Source organism: Nilaparvata lugens, chromosome 2 (genome assembly GCF_014356525.2).
Source record: "Nilaparvata lugens isolate BPH chromosome 2, ASM1435652v1, whole genome shotgun sequence".
Classification (NCBI taxonomy): domain Eukaryota; kingdom Metazoa; phylum Arthropoda; class Insecta; order Hemiptera; family Delphacidae; genus Nilaparvata; species Nilaparvata lugens.
In genome coordinates, this window is record NC_052505.1 from 3,230,557 (window position 1) to 3,248,572 (window position 18,016).

An 18,016-nucleotide genomic window follows, 5' to 3' on the forward strand; every position below is an offset into this window, starting at 1 on the left:
CATCACTCTCTCAGCTCACCGGTACAAAAGTCCAATTTGGTGGCCTGAGTGATGACTCTGATGCTATTCTAATAATTAATAACCTTTCAAAGCGGGGAGTTTGAATTGTTACAGTTCTATGATACTTGTATCGAAAATGGCGGCTGAACATTTTATTGATGTTATTTTAAAGGCCTTCAAATTATGTACTATGCAATGGTTATTTACATTTAAAGTATTCGAGTTACAACCTCTAAGTCACCCCCTTATGAGGGGTTGAAATTCAGTCGTACGTCAAAAGGTAGAGCATTCGACCAATAAGTTATCCTGAAAGTTACAGTTATGTCTACAACAGTCTCCAACTTATTGAAGGGTTTCCATATATATGACTCATGCCCGGTTGCAGAGTCGACAAATAACGTCGCCCATAGTAAACAGCGCGGACTTAACTATTTAACAGGCCAATTTCGTTGCAGAGACGTGCTGTTAGCTATTGCTCTGCCGATAGGTAACAGCGCGCCCACAAACAGGTTTTTCCGTTGCAGAGACGAAAAACTTACAGGCAGATGACGTCATCTGAGGCTACCAATAACTAGTGTTCTTTATTTAAATAGTGTTCTTTATAAAAGTGCTCTTTATTTAAATGCCCCAAAATCGTGCTTATAAATCCACTATACATTCGCGCCAAGTGTATTTTAAGGATATGTTGACTTGTTTGCATGTTTTAAAAGACAGACGAAAATGGTCATACATAATAGTTGATTACATAATAATAACGTTAACTATTTGAAACTGTAGATAAAATGTAAATAAACTGAATAAAATATCATTGACTATTCGAGTAGCTTGAAAGAAGATGTAATACAATTTTTAATGAATTGTATAATTTAATACATTTGAATAATCAATTATTATTAATTTTAATATTAAGCACCGTATGCAGAGTCATTAGAAATATATCTTGTGAACTGGCTGCTTTGCTTCCAAGATATTATATCAAAATGCCAGAAGGCGATGAAATAATTCTGGTCAAATTTTTTATTAAATCAATATTATACATTAATAAATAGACCAGTCACTTATTTTACTTCTACCTCTAATTTTATGTTACTTAATTCATTCATTTAGCTATCAAAAACTCAAACTAACTGAAAATAATTACAAATTAGTCTGCAGTTTACGATCTTGATTCGTAACCTCCAATCATAAACAACACAATAAGCAGACAGCAGTGTTGTGATAAACAAGCGCCATGTTGTGTGACGTCATCCGACTGGAGGTTTGGAAGAACTGTTCACAGTGATTCTCTCCCCGTTGCCAATACATTAGTTGGATAGAAGCAAACCATGCAAAAAGTGGTATGAGCAGCAGTGTGACTTATGTGTGTGCCTTATCAGAGCCATAGTTGAAAGGGGTGTGGCAAACGAATCTGCAACGAACATCTATTTATGGGCGAGTTGTTAACTAATGGCACTGTTAACTATGGGTGACTTTATGTAGCGACTCTGCAACCGGGCATCACTCTGTATATTATATCATATGTTTATTTTTTAATACGGCAATATTGTAACAAATGATTTATTTATGGTTCTATTTGCGCAGATGTTCCTAGACCTGGGCGAAAGGCACCTGATCCGTCCGAACAGCATAACCAGAGGCCACCTGCTTGGTAGGGGCGCATTTGGCTTTGTGTTCAAAGGCACGTGCAAAGTGCGCGGCTCCAATGCAAGCATCGATGTCGCCATGAAGATGCTGCAGCCTGTCGCTCCTGGGCCCAATGCTAGTCAGTCGGCCGTCATTGCTTACAAGGTCAGTAATTTATTTTAGTTTGTATAATAAATGAATAAATTAATAAAATAAAATCTACCCGATAGGAAAAATAAATAAGTAAATCAGTTTAAAATAAAATGAGATATAGGTAGACCTCGGTCGGTATAGACCTCAAGAAAGATGGCAATAAAATAAATAAATAAATAGCTGCTAGAAAATTTAGGTTCTAATTTTACATTTACTGTATAATGCAATGGACCTAACCTATACGGTACTGTAGTGAGTCTGTACAGGCAAGAGCCTAAACCTTGAATAGAAGAAGAAGAAGAAGAAGAAGAAGAAGAAGAAGAAGAAGAAGAAGAAGAAGAAGAAGAAGAAGAAGAAGAAGAAGAAGAAGAAGAAGAGGAAGAAGAAGAAGAAATAAGTTGAGACTTGAACCTCCATCAGGATCTCTTATAGTACAAGGAAGTTCTGCCTATTGTAATAGAACTACATAATTTTTATTATTTGCCATGAATTTTCACAATGAATCGATAAATTGTTGACGACGGTGAAAATTCATGACAAGTAAAATTATGGAAAAAATGAGAGGCTCTAGGCAGTCGGTGGTAAGGACGGGACCTGGAAACATCTACAGCAGATCAACCAGCCCGACTTCTCCCTACTGAGAGGGTCTCCCATTTGGGTAGAGTGAGTGCCAAATTAATTATATTATTTTTATCTGAGGGTATATCTTGTCAATATTATTTGAAATCATATTTTATCTTTTGAAAATAATTCTTTTTAAATTATCAATAAATATTATATTATTCATTCTACATTTAATTATTTTACAATTAAAACCTTTCTCATGAGATAAAGAGTAAGATCCAAATTTAACCTCTCGTTAGCCAAGCGATATTTAACCCTCATTTATTTGATCAGTACATCTTATTTATCAATTATAATATAACAGCATTATCTTTTATTAATTTCTGTATCCAACTCCTAGAGAGTTAGGACCTGTAATTCTTGTTGAATACAATCAATATTAATTATTTTGTTACAAATTTTAAATTACAAAATAAATCAAATTAGTTCAACCAACAACCTCTCGATACCATTACACTATACATAGGAAGTCCTGCCTCCATCGGAGGAAATAATAGTGCTCCAAATTGTGTAAAATTGCAACCCTCTCAATCACTCATTTAACCACAGAATTGTGTGTAGAATATCATCTCCTATATAATGCCAGTAGTGCTTGAAAATTTTTCAGGGTAAAGGATTGAAAGCAAAAGTCATTTTTATGATGAAATTGAAAATATCGCGAGTATGTTTTCCTTTTGAATATTATTTCTTTGAGAATCATGGGGTGTCGTAATAAGTAAGAATTTTATATTTATTTGTTCAAGGATAAAACAAATAATAGAATTATTGAAAATGGAAAAACAGGCTAATAGCCCTTACTATTCCATTCCCGAATTTTGATTGTATATTAGAACAAGAGGCTATGATTCTTCAGGACTTTTGAATATGTCTACTGTATATGTTTTGAAATAATACATATATACAGTATATCGAACTCTTGGAAGTTTACATATGAAGTTTTTGAAGTCATGTCTTCCAATAACAACAAATGCCTAGCTATAATGATTGACCTGGCAAAAGCCTATGATACCATACCCCACAATAAATTACTAAAAAAATTGGAGAGGTACGGGATTAGAGGACTCCACCTTGAATTATTTAAGAATTATTTAAGTGATCGGACACAATTAATATCTGATAACAACAGTTACAAATCAAATACTACAAAACTTAACGACTTTGGATTACCACAAGGTACCGTCTTGTCCCCGATTTTATTTTACTCTATATCAACGACATCTTTAAACTAAATATTGATAGTTCGAAAATAATTTCCTTTGCTGACGATACGGCTGTAATAGTTAAGGACCGCTCATGGTTAGAGACGTACTCGAGAGCAGAAAGAGTAATATCCATTGTTAAACATGGCTTGATATTAATACATTGAGTATAACTACATCAAAAACTAAATATATTACATTTTCTCCTACAATAGTTGGTCAACCAAATGATGCTATGAATTTAAAAATACATACAAATTGTGATTTTGAGAAATGGAAGGATTGTGCATGCCCTCAACTAAAAAATTAAAAATCTATTAAGTATCTGGGCATCATGGTTGATTGTAACCTTAAGTGGGAGCCTCATATAGAATATATTTGTAAACGCTTAAAATTTATTTCCTTTATCTTTTATAAAGTCCGTAAAATATTAGACATTAAATTACTTAGGGTCCTTTACTTTGCCTATGTTCAATCGGTGCTGCAATAGGGTAGTGGTATGGGGAGGAGCGTATGATGTTTTCATGAATAACATTTTTACATTTCAAAAAATGATAATAAAAGCAATTCTTAATAAGCAAGGGCTTTTTCTAGTAGTGAAACATTTGCCGAATTTAAAGTGATGACAGTATGTTAAATTCTAAAGCCTGGAGCTAAATTCTCCAAAGTGACTTCGGAGTGTGTGAATGAAGGTGGAAATCTATCTCACAATGACATGATGGTAATAATGGGCGGTACAAATGATATTGATGGTGCTACACGGAATAATGATCTACTGAGCTCGATAAATAGTCTACTCCCAAAGCTGACATGTACTAGAATCCTACTTGCAAATATTCCACATAGGCACGACCTCCCTTCGAACTCACATATCAATAATCTCATATGTGACACCAATAGTATGATCGAATCAATTGCCAGTGAATTCAGTAACGTTGAAATATTGGATATGAACAATTTGGGAAGAAGATTTCACACCCTACATGGGTTACATTTGAACACAATAGGAAAGAACATTATCGCAGACAGAATCAGTGAAACATTTCGAAGAGTCAAACTTTCACACTCATGCCAGCCCTGTAATTCTATAAAAGTTTCTTCATTGGCTAGTCAAGAAACAAAAGACAAATCATGTACCGACCACATAGTATCTAGTCCAGCCACTTTAGTATCCCGTTCGGTTTCCGCTGAATTGAACTCATCACTTGGCTATGTAGATGCTTCTAGAAGGTGTGGAGAAAATGTCTCATTGACTGATTTAAACGAATAAATAACGACAAGGCTCAAGAGAGAGCTCCTTTTTCTCGATGTGACATGAATATCTGCCTACTTAATATCAGATCACTTAGAAACAAGCTTGGTCAATTGGATGCTGTCCTTAACTCGAAACCTGCTGACGTAGTTTGTCTAAATGAGCATTGGCTCTGTAAAGAAGAAGTTGACTATTATGTGCCTGAAAGTTTTGAGCTAGCCAATTTTTATGCAAGGCAATCTCCATATGGTGGTTCATCTATATTTGTGAAAATAGGAATACCATTTAAATGTATTGACATCTCACAATTTTGCCTAGACAGTATTTGCGAGGCATCGGCTGTTAGATTGACTCAATCCAGCCTGGCTATCCTGTGCATTTATCGTTCACCGGAATCAAATTTTAAAGCTTTCGTAGAAAAACTAGAGAATCTTCTTGCGCATCTCAATGGAAAACATCTCAAAAAGAATGATTGGCTTGCTGTAGCTGGTGACCTGAATGTGAATCTTTTAGATGATGAAAGAAGAGAAATTTCAGAGGTTCTGGGAGTGTTAAGATCATTTAATCTGTACAGTACAAACAAAAGTCCAACCCGCCTCAATGCATGTCTGGACAGCATCCACACGAACATCCCCTCTGACTCTCAACAGGTGTCCTTACTGCCGCAAGATATTATTTCCGACCATGCAGGAGTCTGGCTGAAGATTAGAATGAATGAATTCCAGAGAGATGGACCATATAAAAAAAGTCAAGGTACATTTGTGAGATTGATGAACGAGGAAAAAATTAGTGCTTATTCAAAATTAACTGGTCTGGACTATATAGCATAGAGGATGCGAATTTCTCCTCCACAACTTTTGTTGCTGTATTGTCTTCGTTATTCAATGAAATATGCCCGCTCATATATAAAAAACCAAAAAAACTAAATAATAAGTACAGCCCTAGCTCTAATAAATGGTTCAATGCTGAATTAAAAGCCATGCGTGATTATTTACTCCTATTGTATGACAAGTGGAAATTCACTGATGACATAGATGACAAATTGAGATTTTCAAATTATAAGAAAGAATACAATAAACAAATTAAAATCACGAAAAAATTAGAAAATGATAACTTGATTAAATTGGCTAAAAATAGATGTAGAATGGCTTGGAAGATTGTCAAAAAAGAGTCTGGGACCATCAAACCAAGTAATGAAATTTTAATAACTCCCGATGATCTCAATGATTATTTTGTCAATGTGTCTTTGACAGTAAAATCTTCTCAATGTAGAGCAGGCTTGGAAAATGGAGAAGTGCAACATTCTGACCTATTGGTGAACTTTCGTAAGCCTATTCCTATGTCAGGTTTCAAATGGAAATTAGTCAATTGTAAACAGGTAAAGCAGGTTATGGCCAATCTCAGCCTCTCGAAAAGTGAAGATGTTTTTGGTCTCTCTAATTTCACAATAAAAGCAGTTAGTGACAGTCTGATAGATCCAATGACTTTCATAATAAACAAAGTGCTCAAGGACGGTGTTTTCCCTAAATGTTTCAAATACACAAATGTCACTCCAATTTTTAAGAAGGGTGACTCGAGTAAACCAGAGAATTTCAGACCCATAGCTATTGTCCCTATTCTTGGAAAGTTATTGAATCATGTCTTGCCTTGCAATTATACGAATACTTTGTAAATAATGACTTATTGTATGAACATCAACATGGCTTTCGTCCCAAACACAGTACTATCATGGCTATTGAAAAAATTGTTGATTTTGTCCTCCAAAACTTTGAGAATAAAAACATGGTAGCAGCAGCCTTATTGATCTCACCAAAGCTTTCGATTGTTTACCCTTTGATATTCTTTATGACAAGCTCTTCTTCTATGGAGTGAGAGAGAATGAGCTGAAGCTGATAAAATCATACCTGTCTGATCGGAGGCAAAGGGTTGTTATTAATGGTAAATGTTCTGGCTTTAGAGATGTTGTGGCAGGTGTCCCACAAGGTTCTATTTTAGGCCCTCTTCTTTTTCTTATTTTTGTTAATGACCTGTATTGTAATGTTCCAACGTTGTCTGTTTTATATACCGATGACACGACATTAATATCCTCTGACCAGAATTATGAAAAAGTTAAATCTAAGCTGTTGGGAGCCCTTAACTCTGCAAAGTTGTGGTTTGAATCAAATAATCTAGTCATTAATGAGAGTAAGACTGAATATATATGCTTCTCCCTTAGGGGTCCCCCTGAGGATTCTAATGTCAAGAATAATGTCAAACTGTTGGGATTTACATTGGAGAGAAGATTGGGTTGGGAGCCTCATATCTTGAGTTTGTGCAGGAGACTCTCCAGAGTTGTTTTTCTTTTAAGGAGACTCAAGTTATCTTTGAATGCTGTTACTTGTGTATTATGGACTTTTCCAATCCCTCATCTCCTATGGAATTCGTCTATGGGGCAACTCTTGTCATGCAACAAAGGTTTTTATTTGGCAAAAAAAGGCAGTGAGAGTATTGAATAACTTGAAGAACAGAGAGTCTTGTAAAGAGAGTTTTCGAAGTCTGAAAATTCTAACGTTCCCTTCTCTCTTTACTCTTCATACCTTGCTATATGTTAAAATGAATATAGAATCTTTTCCGCGTCTGGGAGCCAATCATTTTTACTCCACCCGACGTGGCAATGATCTATCACTGCCTCAAATTAGACTCTCCAAGACAAGAAATAGCCATATTTTTCAACAAGCCAAAATTTATAACAATCTTTCTTTAGAAATTAGAGAGCTGCCAATCTATGAATTCAAACAAATTTTAAAAAATAAATTGACAGAGAGTGCATACTATTCGGTAGATGAGTATTTTCAGTCTACAATATATGAATGTCATGATGCAACATTTACCTTTTATATTTTGGTAAAACTGAATAATTTATTAATATGAATTGTAGTTTGTTCCTAAGACTTAGACAAAATAATAAGTCAAATTGTTATTGTAATATCTTCATATATTATACGATTTCTTTTATCATATGCTTAATTTTATATCATAATTTATCTTTTATTTCACAAGTGTCATATTATTGTTATTATTTTTTGACGTGCTCATACAATGTAAAGTTGTTCTGGCAATAAAAAATCTTGAATCTTGAATCTTGAATATAAAGAAACTTCTCTACTATGCATGGATGAGGAAGGATGAATTTACAGTGAATAATAACGTTTCTATGTATAACCTGAGAGTTACATCTCATAACATTTATAATATTAACTATTCAGATTTGACAATAGTGCGAAGACAATTGGGGTATCTTAGCTCAAAAATAATAAATATCATGCCAAATGCATTGTCAGAATCTCTTTCTAATAGGGGTAGACAGAGGATGGAACAGATAAATAAGTGGGTGATACAAAAATATTTCTTCAACATCAGTCAAATATTATAATTACTAGTAATTTATTGTTGAACTTCGATTTTTGTAGCTTTGATATTAGTAAATAATTTTTATATTGTCTAAACAGCTGATACTCTCACTCAGCGGTCAGGGATTTGCCCTTGCTGGGTGGTGCCATGTAATTTTAATTTATTTGTAAAATAGCATAATATTAATCTAGAATATTTCTTTTGTAAGTTTTTATTTGTTTTTTGTTTTTATGGGCAATAAAGATGTTTAAAAAAATGGAAGTAATGTCTCCTTCCTATAATTGGTGTCTAGATCATTTTTATTTGACCCATAGTTTCATTTTAATTAATGATTATGTTCGTCAATGTCGAGACATTAATTTTCGACATGCTAGAAACGTTTTGTTTCAAGAGATAAGTGGGTGGTGAAAGCAAGAAAGATGGCAATAAAATAAATAAATAAATAGCTGCTAGAAAATTTAGGTTCTAATTTTACATTTACTGTATAATGCAATGGACCTAACCTATACGGTACTGTAGTGAGTCTGTACAGGCAAGAGCCTAAACCTTGAATAGAAGAAGAAGAAGAAGAAGAGAAGAAGAAGAAGAAGAAGAAGAAGAAGAAGAAGAAGAAGAAGAAGAAGAAGAAGAAGAAGAAGAAGAGGAAGAAGAAGAAGAAATAAGTTGAGACTTGAACCTCCATCAGGATCTCTTATAGTACAAGGAAGTTCTGCCTATACATAGGAAGTCCTGCCTCCATCGGAGGAAATAATAGTGCTCCAAATTGTGTAAAATTGCAACCCTCTCAATCACTCATTTAACCACAGAATTGTGTGTAGAATATCATCTCCGATATAATGCCAGTAGTGCTTGAAAATTTTTCAGGGTAAAGGATTGAAAGCAAAAGTAATTTTTATGATGAAATTGAAAACATCGCGAGTATGTTTTCCTTTTGAATATAATTTCTTTGAGAATCATGTGGTGTCGTAATAAGTAAGAATTCTATATTTATTTGTTTATTCAATAAGGATAAAACACATCATAAAATGATTGGAAATGGAAAAACAGGTTAATAGCCCTTACTATTCCATTACCGAATTTTGATTGTATATTCCAAAACTTCCAAAAAACTTTATTCTCCAAAAAAACATTACAAACAAAGAAAACGAAAAACAATAAGGGAACTTACTTATTGCATTAGCAAATTGATGCTAAATGCAGCTATATATTTACAGTTTATTAATAAGATAGTAACATTGCTGCTAGAATAAAAATAATGTCTATTATAAATAGATTACGGGTTTAGATAAATAGATTATAATAGAAATAATTACGGGTAATATTTGAGGGAAAATGATACCTGCATAGGTTTAAAACCTGTGCACATATTACAACAAAAGAGGCTATGATTCTTCAGGACTTTTGAATATGTCTACTGTATATGTTTTGAAATAACACATATACAGTATATCGAACTAATGGAAGTAATGTCTCCTTCCTATTGGTGTCTAGATCATTTTTATTTGACCCATAGTTTCATTTTAATTAATGATTATGTTCGTCAATGCCGAGACATTAATTTTCGACATGCTAGAAACGTTTTGTTTCAAGAGATAAGTGGGTGGTGAAAGCGAGAAAGTTTCTCGGAAATAATTGAAATTTTTTTTTCCAATTGTCAAAAGTAGCCGAATGATAGTATTTTTGTCACTAAGAATTTTAAAATTAGGAGAGCGGCTGAATGGTGGTCCACCATTTTGCTATCAATAGCTGGGACCAACAAAACCAGAATACAGAACGATTGAAAAATTCAGCGACTGCAAGGTACATGATTACAAACAGTGAATATGACAGCCTTGCCTTGAATAATCCAAGCAGTGTTGCATGGTAGATTTACTCATTGCAACCAGCTCTTGAAGTTGAAAAATCCAAGTCTATATCTTTATATCTTGTAAATTGCCAGCCTTTAGCGAACAATTCAGTTCTATTAATTATTTTCAAATTGCAATTTTGACTACAGGGTGCCCAAGGTAAATGGGACCGTGACCCGTTGCAGTACGCCAGTAAAGCCTATTGCACAGCCAGACAGGAGCTGAACATTTTGCTGACACTGCGTCACCCGAACATCGTTCCGCTGGTGGGCGTTTGCACCAAACCACTCGCCTTGGTGCTGGACTTGGCGCCACTTGGTGCTCTTGACGTCACGCTCAGGAACTACCGGAGATCGGGGGCCAAACTTGGTGCTTTCACCCTGCAAGCGGTTATTCTTCAAGTGAGTAATGTCTTAGAGAAATATAGCCTAAGAAGATATCCCATGGTCAGTAGAAATCATTCAGTTTGGAAGTTTTGTATCAAATTATGGTGTTGTGTATCAAGTTGACATGATAGTGTATCATATTGTGTTCATAATGTATCATTTTGTGGTGATAGTGTTATCATTTATGGTGATAATATAATAATAAGATCATGCACATCCTGTCTTCTTGTTCTGTGCCTGCAACTGCAGGCTACATCCATCGACATAATGCTGCTCTGCGAGTGCTCTATTACCATCTTAGACACTCATATGGTATCGACAAAACACCAGTGCTGCCTTATGCCCCAGGGCAGACTGAATCTGTTGTGGGGAATGAGAGGTGCCGAATTTATTGGAATTACTCATTCTCTACCACCAGGCTTTGAAGAGCCACAAAGCCTGATGTTGTCCTCCTTGACATCACTTCGAAGACAATGTATGTCATTGAGTTTTCAGCACCAGCTGAGGGTAACATTGTCACCAAACAGGAGGAAAAACAGACGAAATATCATGACCTACTAATGGAGCTGCGCAGGCTAAACCCAGGCTACTCTGTGAGAATGGTGGTGTTGATTGTAGGTGTACTGGGAGGCATGAGACCTTCATTTTTGGCCAATTTTAGAACGATTCCAGCCTGTGAGAGACCTGCTGCTGTGCTTGCAGGTCAGATGCAGAAGGCTGTCATTCTTGGTTCATTACGTCTACTCAGAGCAAACGATTTAATGGTCACGGACCCAGTATGATTGTTTACCACATGGACATGTGGAGCAGTCACTCTGGAAAAATCGCTTGTCACTCTTCCTTGGGGGTCGGAGCCCAGGGAAAGGGTGGTCAAGCAAAACCTCAAACAGGGATGATAATAATAATAATAATAGCTTTATTTACATTCTTGAAAGAACAAAAGCCTCTCTTATGAGGTATATATGTGGTTGGCAGCGAATACAATTTCACATTAATTTAAATTATAACATTCACTTTTCAATTGAGAGACTGTCAATAATTTTTGCCCACCTTCTCCAGTCTCTAGCTTCGGTCAGCCACAAATCTCCAACTCGTTGTGAAAGTTCATCCCTCCACCGGAGTGCTGGTCGTCCCCTTCCTCTGGTCCTGTCCCGTGGTATCCATTCCGTGCATGTCTTCGCCCATCTGTCAGCTTCCATCCTTGCTTATGATGTTGTGTATCAAGTTGAGATGATACTGTACCGTATTGTGTTGATAATCTATCATTTTGTGGTGATACTGTATCATTTATGGTGATACCGTAGAGAAAAGATAGCTTAGATATCATTCAGTTTGGAAGTTTTGTATCAAAATATGGTTTTGTGTATCAAGTTGAGATGATACTGTATCATATTGTGTTCATAATGTATCATTTTGTGGTGATACTGTATAATTTATGATGATACCGTAGGGAAAAATTAGTATAAGAATGTATTCCATGGTATAGAGCAGGGGTCTCCAACCTTTTTTATCCAAGGGCTACATTGCTAATTCTTGGGAGGCTTAGAGGGCCAATAACAAGGATGTACGCGGAATTTGACTTGTGGGGACACACACGACGAAGGATCTTGGGGGTGAAAAATTATATATTTCCATTAAAATAATATGAGGAGTTTTAAGTAGGTTTAATTAAAACACAGGAAGAAACGAACCAATTCATTTCACTTGAATACAAAGTCCAATCTGTTGAGTGTAAAAAGGTCATAAGAAAACTTGACAATGCATGAATTTAGCAAGTTAGACAAAATAATAACTTTTTTAATAGTAATAAGACAACTTGACAATACACGGATTTTACAAATAGTTACCAAGCTAAAATAAAACACTCATTTTAAGTGAAAAGATTGTATTTGTTTTCCACTTGAAATACCCGCCCACTTACGATCAAACTTTGTGGTTCCGATCATTAAAATTGATTTCAAACTCTCGGCGGCCGGACAAAATCTATCCGCGGCCCGCGGGCCGTAGGTTGGAGGGCCCTGGTATAGAGCGTTCGTGTTCCAACTATCATTGTCATTTCAAGCCGATTATCGTCGAAAAAGTAGGGTTTACATTAATCAAGTTTCCTTGAATTAAATTTCTTCAACGATTGAGTTGAATGGGCAATTTTGAAAATTTGATGTCAAGTTTACTTGACTTCAAATTTTCATATCCTTGAAGGTAAATAATTATAAATTAAAGAATCTAACTAATCACAATGTTCTTGTACCATACTTTTCTATTTTAGTTGTTTTCTTACATTCTACATTGATTGACAACTGGTTTCATCTCATTTTCCCATTCATAGGTTGAATTATATATATATATATATATATATATATATATATATATATATATATATATATATATATATATATATATATATATATATATATATATATATATATATATATATATATATATATATATATATATATATATATATATATATATATAGCGTATGGCATTTCCTTATTTGTAAGTCCTTGTAATTTCGCACTGATTACAAGTGCACGTCCAAATTTAAAATGTACTGGATCGCCTGAGGGCTTGCCACAGTAAAGTCATTACTGTCACCCAGGTAGGCACGTCTGTCACATTCATAGACAATGTGTTTCATTGTCTGCAATGGAGCTCCACAATCGCATCCTGGAGAGTCTATAAAGCCCCATTTGAAAAGAGATGCTTTGCATCTACCGTGCAATGTTCGGATTCGGTTTAATGCGACCCATGCATGTCTAGGAAGGTCAAATCCTGGTGGCCTGGTGCACTGTCTGAGAGCATCTGGAATTATAGGGGGTGCCTCCTCTCTCCATCTCTCCATCAAACAAAAGTTCTCACTCTTGAGGCGCTCTGCCAGCTTTATTGTTGGCTTTCTGGATTTGAGGTTCCTCATGTTCAGGTCTGGGATATCCTCATGAATTGGGAGCTGCTGGCTGGAGCATATCCTGTTGTGCAGTCGCAGTAGGGCCTGACATCTGCGCAGATTGGGCGGTGGTATCCCACTAAGAACAGGTAGCCAGGGAACTGGTGTTGTTCTCAGGGCTCCAGTAATAATGCGCATTGTGTTGTTAAGTTGCACATCCAACAACTTAGTGTGGTAGCTGTTCATCCAGGATGAAGCACAATACTCGGCAGCAGAATACACCAGACCAAGGCTTGAGCACCTCAGAGTTGATGGAGATGAGCCCCATGTGGTGCCACATAATTTTTGTATTAAATTATTCCTCGTCTTCACCTTGGCTACCATGTTTTTTATGTGTTGATTGAAGGAGAGTGTCCTATCAAGGGTAACACCAAGGTATTTTGGAAAAATGTTGTGGCGCAGTTTAGTGTTGCTCATTGTCACCTTCAGCTTGGCATTTGCCATTTTATTATTCAGGTGAAAGGCAGACACTTCAGTTTTTCCCATGCTCGGGCACAGTCTCCATTTTGAGCAATAAACTGCTAGAGCATCCAGGTCACTGGTTAGGGTCTCCTCGCTGCTCTCCAGGTCCTTGTTTTGTGTGGCAAGGGCTATGTCATCTGCATAAGCAAAGACTCTGGACCTAAAACAGGGAAGGTCTGAAACATATAGGTTAAAGAGAAGGGGAGCCAGAACAGAGCCTTGAGGCAGGCCATTATCCAGTCTTCTAGTTCTGCTCATCTTGTGTCCCATTGAGACCTGAAATGATCTATTTTTCAGCATGTTGTTCATGAGTCTAGCTATCAGTTGACATGGAATGACTTGCAGCAATTTAAATATGAGCCCCTCTCTCCAGACAGTGTCATATGCTGCCTTCAAGTCTACAAATGCAACAGCTGTTTTCTCCTGCCTCTGGTACCCAGCCTCAATGTAAGTTGTGAGAGCCAAGACCTGGTCCTCACAGCTACGCTCTGGCCTGAACCCCGCTTGGTCTACTGGGATAACATTGAGAATTGCTGGACTTATTCTCTTGAAAAGTAGTCTTTCAAGCAATTTATAGACTATGCTTAGGAGAGCAATTGGGCGGTAGCTACCAGGACAGTCACCTGGCTTCCCAGGCTTCAATATTGCAACAATCTTTGATCTCTTCAACTCATGAGGAATTTTCCCAGTGATTAGCATGGTTGTATAGAACCGACTCAGCCATCTTACAGTATTTTTTCCTGCATGCAATAAGAACTCTGGGTGGATACCATCAAATCCAGGGGCCTTGCCAGGCCTCAAATCTCTCAGAGCACTTTTCACATCATCTACAGTGAAAGGAGCAGAGAGGTGTTCATTTGGGAGGGTTCTCTTTCTAAGGTCTGTTAATTGATCTTTTATCTTCATGGTGTGATCAATATTATGGCTAACTCTTGAAACTCCAATAATATGATCTGCAACCAGGTTTGGATCCATTTGACTAACCTGTCTGGCAGGCTTCCTGGCTGCACCAAGCTTTCTGAGCAAGCTCCAAGCCTGACGGCTGGAGTGTTTGAAGTCAAGCCCCTCCACTGTTTTCTCCCATCTCTCTCTCCTTGCACTGTCAAGCGCCTGCAGTAGCTCATCAGCAACCCCGTTATCCCCACTTTCCTTGAGTCTTTTGAATAGGGTGTTGCATCTCTCATTCCAGCCAGGAATATACTCCCTCCTGCAACCTCTAGGAATAAATTTCTTTGCAGTTGATGTCACTGCACCCACAAACCTCCAGTAGTTCTCCTTGGTGGGAGGTATCCATCGGACGCACTTATCAAGGTCCTCTGCATACCTCTCCCAGTTTGCCTTAGAAAAGTTCCACCTTGGCCGGTTGACTGATCTTATGAGAGGTATCTGAATACCAGTGTCTATAAGGACAGGCCTGTGCTGGCTATGAGGGAAATCAGATAAAACATATCTCACTGCAGGCAGTGGTTGTCCCAAACTATTCTTGCTGATGAAGCACAGATCAGGGTTGTAGTCTCTACCCCATGCAGCTGATCGGAAGGAGCCTCTGTCTTTGGCATCAAAAACCAGATACATATTATTGTCCTCTGACCATTCAACAAGTGATAAGCCACAGCTGTTATTTTGAGCATAGTTCCACATGTCATGATGACTGTTGAAATCTCCAACAAACATACATGGGTGATCAAATTTTGGTAGAACTTGGCTTGGCCAATCTGAAGCTGGAGGCTTGTACACATTCACTATAGTGAGATCTTTTATTTTAATCACAACCAGGTGAATATTATTATCCTGACTCTCTGAGATGAGTTCAACTTCCTCCAGAGTACTTCTTATATAAGTTGCTGTTCCATAGGATTTGTGATAGGTAGCACCAATTAAGTCATAGCCGGGAATATGCCCTCTTGAACAAAGCTGTTCTTGTGTTTCTGTGTGAGTCTCCTGCAGTGCTATAACATCTACACCTAGCTCCAGCATCAGTTTTGATACACACTCGCTTTTAGCTCTGCTTATACCCTCAATGTTCAAGTGACATATTTTTATGCCAGGGCCAAGTCTTCTCATAGAGTAGTTCTGAAAAGAACTGTTTCTCGAATTGTCCATGATAAAAAAAGCCGGGAGATCCAATGGATAGTTCGGCTGCCAAAATAACTATGCGCACTCTCTATAACACCAATACAATATTGACATGAATAATGCTCTTACTGCCAATATCCAACATTCACCAACCCCACCCATTTTGGACCAGGAGCTCATAGTTGTTCAGGAGCTTCATACTTGTTCCGGCCACCACAACCCTTTTTATGGCTTGGCGGCTATTACCGATCCGCTATGGCTTGTATTTGATTTAGTTCCCCAAGTGCAGGTCTCCATCCCACACTTAGGTATCCAGGCGCACCACTGGGAGGCCCTTCCAGCATTCATTAAAGATGTTAAAGATGTTGTTTTGGAGATACTGTGGAAGCTGGAACAAATACACTGCGCCCATTTTAAGTATTAAATTTATTTGTTTATTAAGTATTAAGTATGAAGTATTAAGTTTATGATGATGTATTATATATTGTTCTATGTGCCCTCCTTTTGAGGCCCGAACGACATCTAGACGGTAGCGAAATTCATCCCAGACTCGTCGCAAGATGTCTGTCTTCTCGGACTGTAGCTACTGCATCAGTTATCCTGGACTTTAGCTCCTCAATATCAAGTGCTAAGGGAGGTACAACGTTGAAGATCGTGTTTATGTTCCTCCCTTAGCACTTGATATTGAGGAGCTAAAAACCAGGATAACTGATGCAGTAGCTACAGTCCGAGAAGACATCTTGCGAACAGTCTGGGATGAATTTGGCTACCGTGTAGATGTCGTCCGAGCTTCAAAAGGAGGGCACATACAGGGTCTGTATAATAAGTAACCGGACTGACCTCAGGAAATTTTTTATTGGCAAAATATGTACAATTTTTCAATAGATATCTTCAAAGTAGTCCCTATTGGAGTCGATAACACGCTGATACCGGATTTTCCAATCCCTGAAGGCTCCCTGGAAGTCGGCAACCTCTATGCTGTCTAGAGCCTTCGTCGTAGTACGTTGAATGTTTTCCAGAGTCCCGAACCGCGTCCCCTTAAGTTGTCTCTTGATCTTGGGGAACAAAAAGAAGTCCGGTGGTGCCCATATCCGGGCTGTAAGGAGGATGTGGCAACGTTACAGTCGACTATTTGGCCAACTGTATATATCTAAGAAGATATCTAATGAAAAATTGTACATATTTTGCCAATAAAAAATTTCCTGAGGTCAGTCCGGTTACTTATTATACAGACCTTGTAGAACACTTCTTAGGCTCAACTCACACTTACGCGACTAAGGACGAGAAGAGAGAGACTCAAGTCAAGAGCATGTGTTTCCAAATGGTGGCACTCAGACCAGTCGATTATAGTCTGCGCGACGTCACCATTTGAAAACACAAGCTCTCGACTTGAGTCGAGTCTCTTCTCTTCCTGAGTCGCGTAAGTGTGAGTTGAGTCTTATAATACATCATCATAAACTTGATACTTCAGTGAGTAAGAATAAGATTCTTTATTTCGCATCCAATTTTACAACAGAACAGCACACAAAACTAAAAAAAAATATAGCAAATAAGAATAATAAAACAATACTTAAGACAACTTTTTAACTGAATAAATTAATATGAAAATTTGCTGATAATTCTAATTGTATTAATTCTCATTATAGGATGATGAAATGTAATCTAGCACAGCTACTCTGTAATTTGATGTATAATTGGTTTGTGTGCACAATTTTTTAGAATAAATAGAACTGTTTTAATTGGGTAATTCTTTTTGAAACACTCGGTATACCTCACTATTATATATATATATATGCAAATTGCCAATTTGAATTTGTGTTTGCAGGTAGCAAAGGCTATTGAGTATCTTCATCAGCAGCACATTATTTACCGGGATCTGAAGTCTGAGAATGTTCTTGTGTGGTCAATGCCCCCTCCTTTCCAAGATCATCTAGATGTGCCTGTCTATATCAAATTGGCCGACTATGGTATGGATATATTTACAGTAAACTTCAGCTTGTTTAAATTGAAATTTGAAATACTACAGTCACAAGAAATATTTACTTTGGACCACAGGTCTC

The 18,016-nt window shown here is 37.0% G+C and overlaps 1 protein-coding gene across 1 annotated transcript in view; it reads left to right on the plus strand.

Annotated features, from left to right (window-relative positions):
- LOC111056054 (leucine-rich repeat serine/threonine-protein kinase 1) overlaps nucleotides 1-18,016 on the plus strand; it is a 236,411-nt gene that overhangs the window by 188,121 nt on the left and 30,274 nt on the right. The window contains 3 exon segments of the mRNA XM_039420334.1: nucleotides 1,582-1,788; nucleotides 10,238-10,489; nucleotides 17,782-17,923. Of these exon segments, the coding sequence (XP_039276268.1) occupies nucleotides 1,582-1,788; nucleotides 10,238-10,489; nucleotides 17,782-17,923 (601 nt within the window).